We start from the raw sequence: 9,106 nt of genomic DNA on the forward strand, positions 1-9,106 counted from the left end.
CACCTCCGCGACTTAAAAACATTTACCTGTTACGTGAGATATTATATTTAACTGCTTTTACGCCTCATGTAATGAGAGGAATAATGATGATGATGATGGTGATAAGAAAAATAATAAATAATATAATAATAATATAATAATAAATAATAAATAATATAATAATCATAATAGTAACAACAACAACACAACAAAAAAAAAAAAAAAAAAAAAAAAAAAAAAAAAAAAAAAAATAATAATAATAACTAATGATAATAATAGCTTACAATGAATAAATACTAATAATTATAAAATGATAATGATAATGCTAATCATCCTTAATCATTATCATTTTCATTATCATCATCATCATCATTATTAATTTTGTTATTATTACATTTTGTTTTATCATTATATTATCATTATTATAATTAAAAAATAATGACAGTAACAATTCCTTACCAAATATAGAATGATGACAGAACTTTTCATGATAGTAATGCCTGAAAAAAATGATAATGATTATAATAATATCCATATAACAAGGATAATGATAATAATAATAATTTCACTTTCATTATTATTATTACTAAACATTAATATTGAAATGTTACCAAAGTACTTATAATGACACGATAATATTAATTATAATAATAATTATTTACTGATAATAACAATAATAAATAATAAAAATAACTACGTTACTACTAATTATTTATTATAATTGCTGTTGTTTGTTGTTACCCATGATAATGATGACAATACAATGAAAATAAAAATAATCAATTTAAAGAAAATTAAAAATTTAATGATGAAATTAATTTTAAAAAAATACCTCAGAAGACTGATGATAGTAAAAAAAGTTCTACCCATTAATAACATCTTAATAATAACAATGATTATGTATAGCTATGGGAATAGTAATGATCAAATAATGGCGTGGGACAATTATGATAATAAGTTATAATAGGCCCATACTTAATATAATAAAAGTAAATTATTATTATTATTATTATTATTATATTATTGTTTTGTTTATTATTATTCATTAGTATTATTATTCTATTTGATATTTCATTTACTTATTTTTATAGTTACTGACATTATTGTAATAACGATAATGATAATAATCAATAATAATATAATACATGATATAACAATAATGATGTAAATAATTGATAATGATTATGATGGGCTGCTGCTGCTGCTGCGGAGCTGATGCTGATGATGATGATGATGATGATGATGATGATGATGATGATGATGATGATGATTGGTGGTGGTGATTATGATGATACATTATGAGAATAATGATGATTATGAAGTATAAGAACATCATCAAAAGTAATATTAGTAATAATGATACTTCGTTTAATTATATGATACATTATAAGCATTCTGAATGACGAATCCAATAATAATGTTTTATAATAAGATCACCTTTGTCATTATTTCCTATTTTTTCGAGTTATTCTTATTGTTTATTTTATTACGTATCGCCTTATTATACTACTTATTATTATTATTATTAGTTATCATTTATGTATATTATTCATTATCATTATTATTATTATTATTATATTATTATTATTGTCACTATTATTATTATTATTATTATTATTATTATTATTACAACAATTCATAAGGATAATTATTATTACTGTTATTTTTTTTATCTTTTATTTTCTATTATTGTCATTATCTTTGACAATCGTCGTCATCACGATTATTATTTTTTATTATTAATTATTATTATTATTATTATTATTATTATTATTATCATTATTATTATTTTAAATGCCATTGTTAACATTCTATTATCATTATTGTTATTAATCATTAGTATCATTATTTTTTAATTGATATCTTTTTATCATTATCATCATTATCACCATTTGTATTCCATTATCATTTGTTGTGTTTATATAGCCTAAACGTGTATTGTTTTTTAATTCAAAGACATGCCAAGATGTGCATTGATCGGAGAGAGAGAAGCGTAGAAAGTACACAATGAAAAAAAAAAGTCAATTCTGAAATCAATATATACAAGTCGTTAACGAGTGAAGGAATCAGCGTACAGCTCGCTATAAGAAAAGGAATCAGGTGGGCAGGTCGATATAAGAAAAGGAATCAGGTGCAGCTCGCTATAAGGAAAGGATCAATATAAGAAAGGGAATCCGATCCACGTGCACTTCCCTCTGACGGAAACTCGATCGGTACAGTTACTCTCGCGTAATGCGTGAGGTTCTTGTTCTCCATTTTCTTTCGGGTCACCGATCCCCGGGCCACGAGGCACTCAATGCAGGAAGAATGCCTGTTATCTCTGCCAGTTGGAAGAAACGAAAGCTGGTGATTTCTCCCATCGCTCTCCTCTCTCCCTTTTCTTCTGTGTCTCACTGTGTTTCTCTTTCTGTAAGTCGTCTCTACTTTGTTTTGCCTCTCTTTTTCCTTTCCTCTTCCCTTGCTCGTCTTCTCTCTTTGCCGATGTCTATGTGTATCTCTCCTCGCTGTCTGTCTCTCTCTCTCTCTTCGTCTCTCTCTTCTCTCTCTCCTTCTCTCTCTCTATCTCTTCCATCTACAATCTCTCTTCTGTCTCCTCTCTCCCTCCGAGTCTCTAAGAATCTCCGGCTGTCTACCCCTCCTCGATCTCCTCTCTCTCTCTCTCTCTCTCTCTCTCTCTCTCCTTTCCAAAATTCTCAATACTTCGTCCATGTCAGTCTGTGCCTTTTCTCTGACATTATCTGCAATCCTCTTATTTTTATTATCCTCCGTGTTCCCTTCTCCTTTCCGGCAGAACGCATACACCACACACACCCACACACCTCTCTCCGTTGTGGTTTTGCTTGCTCACTAAAAGCCTTATGCTTTTTTTATTATTTTTCCTTGGGTGCATCATTCATGTAAGAGAAAGAAATAGAGACAGACATAGAGACAGAGACAGACAGAGAGAGTAGAGTGAGAGAGAAAAAAGTGAGGGAGAAAAGAAAAAAAAGTACAGACTGAAAGAGAGATAAATCAACGGACAGAGAGACAACCACGGAGGACGGAAAAAAAATCTTTTGTATCTGTGTTACGCGACGGAAAGTCAAGAGTGAATGGGATATACGCTAATAGTCACCCTTCGATTAGCATCATAGTTGATCATCTCGAACTCTGATACCAGAACACATAAGTGGGGGGCGGGATCTTGCGTAGGTTCTTCAGGACGACATAACAACGTCACGTCCACTCTGCCTTCTTGGGCGTACAGGTCCGGCCCCGCCGTGATGTGTGCTCCGGCTCTGTGTGGAGGAATCGGGGAAAAAAACAAATAAACAAATAAAATAATAATAAATATAATATATATATATAAATAAGTTCATAGATAACGTAAATATGGTTTTATATGTTTATGCCGCCTGTCTAAAAAGTACTGATTTGTGCCATACATTTAGAATTAATAAGTAATGATCTAGTAATATAAGCATGTTCATTGCATAAAACAGATCGGATTTATTTTTTTTTATACTACCCTATGACCATGAGTGTTTGTTAGTATTCGCATAGCGTGATTGTGTAGATAACTGACACTCATAAACGGCCTGAATCTCTTGTCTGAACGTAATTTAATATGCAACGTCCCATCCCTGTGCGAGAATAACGTATTTCTAAACTGCCTATATATGTATATATAATATAATATATTATATATATATATATATATATATATATATATATATATAAAAGTGTATATATATATAGGTATATATATAATATATATATAATATATATATCTATATATTATAGATATATATATCTTATATATATAAATGTATATATTATATATAATTATACATATATATATATAATATATATATAAATATAGTATATATAATATATTATATATATATATATTATATATATATAGATATTATATATATATATATATATATATATATATATTATATATATATATATATATATTAGATATATATATATATCTATATATATCATATATATATATATATATATATATATATATAATATATATATATATATATATATATATATATAGGGGGTATATATATATATATATATATATATTATATATATATATATATATATATATATATTATATATATTATATATATATATATATATATATATATATATATATACATATATATATATATAGTATATTATATATATATATATAATATATATATATATATATAGAAATATATATATATATATTATATATATTATAATATATACATAATATAGGCAGTTTTTAGAATACGTTTTTCTCCCGCCACCAGGGAAAAAAATGGACTTGCAATATTAAATACGTTCAGACAAGAGATTCAGGCGTTTATGAGTGTCAGTTATCTACACATCCGCCTATGGGAATACTAACCAACACTCATGGTCATCAGGTTAGTAAAAAAATATCTATCTGTTTTATGCATGAACTGACTTATATTACTAGATCTACTTTATTAATTCTAAATGTATGGCACATCAGTAACTTTTTAGGACAGGCCTGCATAACATCTTAAACCATATTACGTTTATCTAATTTACTTATTTTATATATTATATATATATTTATTATTACTTTTTATTTGTTTTATTTGTTTTTTTTCCCCTGATTCCTCCACACAGAGCCGGTATCACACATCACTGGCGGGCCGGACATGTACGCCCAAGAAGGCATTGACGTGACGTTGTTATGCTCGTCTGAGAACTACGCATCCCGCCCACTTCTTGTTCTGTATCACGAGTTCGAGATGATCAACTATGATTCGAAATCGAAGGTGCTATTAGCGTATATCCATACACTGCTTTGACTTTCCTTCTGCGTTACCACAGATACAAAAAGTTTTTTTCCGTCTGTGTGGTCTCTCTGTCCGTCTTATTTATCTCTCTGCTCAGTCTGCTACTTTTTTTTTCTTTCTCTCCCTCCCTTTTTTTCTCCTCTCACTCTTACTCTCTCTGTCTGTCTCTGTCTCTATTTCTGTCTCCCTCTCTCTCTCTCTTACATATGGATGCACAAGGAATAAAGCATAAGGCTTTTAGTGAGCAAGCAAAACCCCCACGAGAGAGGTGTGTGGGTGTGGGTGTGTGTGTATGCGTCTGCGGAAAGGAGAAGGGAAAACGGGGGGGGGGGAAGGATAATAACATAAGAGGATTGCAGATAATGTCAGAGAAAGGCCACAGCTGACATGGACGAAGTATGAGAATTTTGTAAAGGAGAGAGAGAAGAGAGAAGAGAGAGAGAGAAGAGAGAGAGAGATAGAGAGGAGAGAGAGAGAGAGAGAGAGAGATACAACAGAGAGATAGGATACACATAGACTGCAAAGAGAGACGACGAGCAAGGGAATGAGGAAGGAAAAGAGAGGCAAACAAAGAGAGACCGCCTTACAGAAAGAGAAACACAGTGAGACACAGAAGAACGGAGGATAGCGAGGGAGAATCACCAGCTTTCGTTGCTTCCAACTGGCGAAGATTAAAGGCATTCCTTCCTGAATTCTAGTGCCTCGTGACCTGTTCGGTGACCCGAAAGAAAAAGGAGAACAAGAACTCCAGCATCCAGAGAGTAACTGTACCGATCGAGCTTCCGCAGAGGAAGGTGCAATGGGATCGGATTCCCCTTTCTTATTTGAATTCCTTTCCTTATAGCTAGCTGCACCTGATCCTTTTCTTATACGACCTGCACATGATTCCTTTTCTTATAGCGATGCTGTAGCTGTGATTCCTTCACTCGTTAACGACTTGTATATGATGATTTCAGATTGACTTTTTTTTGTTCATTGTGTACTTTCTACGCTTCTCTCTCTCCCGATCAATGCAACATCTTGGCATTTCCTTTGAATTAAAACAATACACGTTTAGGCTATATTAAACCAAACAATGATAATGGTAATACAAATGGTGATACTGATGATAATGATAAAAAGAATATCAATCAAAATAATGATAATAGGATAATAACAATAATGATAATAGTAATGTTAACAATGGCATTAATAATAATAATAATGATAATAATAATAATATAAACCACTCATAATACTATCATATAATATAATAATAATAATCGTGATGACGACGATGATCATAATGATAATGACAATAATAAAATAAAAGATAAAAAAATAACAGTATATATTATCCTATGATATTGTTGATAATAATAATAATATAATAATAATAATCATAATATTGACAATAATAATAATAAGTAAGTAATAATAATAATAATGATAATAATAATAATAATAATGATAATTGAATAATAATTATAATAGTAGTAATAATATGCGAAATAATAATAATACCAATAAGATAAACTCGAAAATGGAATATGAAAAAGGTGATCTTATTATAACATTCTTATTGGTTATTCGTCCATTCAGAATGTCTTATAATTAATCATATAATTAAACGTAAGTATCATTAATTCTAAATTACTTTTGATGATGTTTCTTATACTTCAATAGCAGCATTATTCTCAGTAATGTTATCTCATATCACCACCACCATCATAATCATCATCATCATCATCATCATCATCATCATCATCATCATCATCATCATCTCATCACCACCACCATCAATCATCATCATCATCATCATCATCATCATCATCATCATCATCAGCATCAGCAGCGCAGCAGCAGCAGCAGCATCACTATCGATTATCATTATTATCATCAATTATTGTTATATCATTATTATATTATTATTGTTATTATTATCATTATCGTTATTACAATTAAATGTCAGTACTATAAAAATCCGTAATGAATAATTATCAAATAGTATCATAATAATAATAAAACTAACAATAACAATAATAATATAATAATAATAATAATAATAATTATTATTATTATAATTTTTATTATTGCCCCTATTAGAACTTATATCATAATTGTCAGCATTATTGTTCATTACTATAGTATCACTAAATCAATTGTTATTATTAAGATTGTTATTAAGGTATTATTTTTTTACTATCATAAGTATTCTGAGTATTTTTTTAAAATTAATTGCATCATTAAATGTTTATTTCCTTTAAATTATTATTTTTATTTTCATTGTTATTGTCATCATTATCATGGTAAAAACAACAACAGCATTATAATAATAATTAGTAGTAGTAGTTATTTTTTTTATTATTATTGTTATTATCATATAATTATTAATAATTACTATTCTCATTGTCCCATTATAAGTAACTTTGGTACATTTTCAATATTAATGTTAGTAATAATAATAATAAAGTGAGAATTATATCATTATCTGAATCCTTGTTATAGGGATTATTTATTATTATCATTATCATTTTTTTTCAGCATTACTTATCATTACAAGTTCCTGTCATCATTTCTATTATGGTAGATTGTTACTGTCCCTTATTTTTAATTATAATAATGATATGATAATGATAAAAAAAATGTAATAATACAGTAATAATGATGATGATGATGATAATAAATGATAATGATAATGATGATTTATCATTATCATTAGCATTTTTTATAAATTATTAGTATTATTTCATGGTAAAGCATGTATTATCATTATTATTATTATTATTTTTTTTTTTTTTTTTTTTTTTTTTTTTTTTTTTTTTTTTGTGTTGTTGTTGTTGTTTACTATTATTATTATTATTATTATTATTATTATTATATTATTATTATTATTATTATTATTTATTGTTTATTATCACCATCATCATCAATCATTATTCCTCCTTCATTATCATGAGGCTTAAAGAAAGCAGTTAAATATAATCTCTCACGTACAGGTTAACTGTTTTAAGTCGCGAGGTGAGAGTGAACTCCTGCCTAACAGGTGTAAGCAACAGGAAGTTCTGGTAATTTACACCTGCGTCCCAGCTAATGCCAGGCCTTCATCAGTGGTCCTTCATGTTATTACAGGGTGGGTATCTCGAAACGGTTCTTAAAGTGTCTGATTACGACATTAAATCCGGTGTGCCTGTATGGTAAGACTAAGTATGGATTCGTAATTTGGGTGTAAGAGTGTATGCTGTACAAGCTCCGAAGGATTTGTATTTATATTTGTTTATCATTTCTACTCTAACCCCAATAAGCCTGGATGCAAAAAATGTAAGACATGTGCACAGTTTTTTTTGTTGTATTTGTTTGATTTGTGATTGTCTTTATCTATAGATGGTTCTATAGGAGGCATATCACCCTAGGAATTAATTACTAGATCCCCCGTATCTGTGTACCCTCCTTCCTAGAGTTTTAGAAATATTCAATTTATTTTTATTGCTATTATTATAATGCCCATAATTATAGTAACCATAAATACAATCAGCGTAAATATAAATCATAGTATAGTATAATAAGAGCAAAAGTTATAACATTAAACAGAGAGATGAAAAACAAAATCCGGAAGGCTTTATAAAAGGTATATCGTATAGGATTTATGTACATCCCTCTTTGTTGAATATTTAATACCCGTTGCCCTCATTCCCGTCTGTGTATGTCAGCTGGCATTTATGACAATGATGTCTCGCCATAAAGACCACTACATTTGTGTTGTGAGTGTTCTTTATTACAAGTTTCTCTGCTATAACTTGTTATTGATGTACACATAATCGCTCGTTTGGATCAGGTGTCTCGTGCATTGCTGCAGGTAAAAGCAATTTTTCTCCTGGTTATTATTATTATTTTTTTGTTCTGTGTTACGTCATTACTATTAGTCTCATATCATTATTATCGTTTTAGTTTTATCAGTGTTATTTTTCCTTTTTATCATCCTTATCGACCATCGCAAACATTATCGTCAACTATTCTTATTCTTATCATTATTATTATCATTATCATCATTATCATTATATTATCATAACGGTTATTATTACTCTTTTTATTATTATTTAGTTATTATTATTACTATTATATTATTTATTATTATTATTATTATTATTATTATATTATTATTATTATTATTATTATTATTATTATTTTTATTTTTTTTTATTATTACTTTTATTATTTTTTTTTTATTAAATTATATTATGATTATAATTATGAATATATGTTGTGAAAAAAATCGAAACCGGTCAAATCGTCTTTTGTATTGTGAAGGTTTCATTCCATTCATACTTTTTAAT

General features: G+C 28.2%; 1 protein-coding gene across 1 annotated transcript; it reads left to right on the plus strand.

Moving 5' to 3' along the window:
* Window positions 1–3,496: 3,496 nt before the first annotated feature.
* LOC119583261 lies at window positions 3,497–8,199 on the plus strand. Its single transcript, XM_037931734.1, has 6 exons — window positions 3,497–3,502; window positions 4,275–4,391; window positions 4,623–4,772; window positions 5,492–5,587; window positions 7,772–7,905; window positions 8,157–8,199. Exons 1-6 carry the CDS (start codon window positions 3,497–3,499, stop codon window positions 8,197–8,199), a joined length of 546 nt encoding a protein of 181 aa, XP_037787662.1.
* The last annotated feature ends 907 nt before the right edge of the window (window positions 8,200–9,106 follow it).

This window comes from Penaeus monodon, chromosome 17 (assembly GCF_015228065.2).
Source record: "Penaeus monodon isolate SGIC_2016 chromosome 17, NSTDA_Pmon_1, whole genome shotgun sequence".
Lineage (NCBI taxonomy): Eukaryota > Metazoa > Arthropoda > Malacostraca > Decapoda > Penaeidae > Penaeus > Penaeus monodon.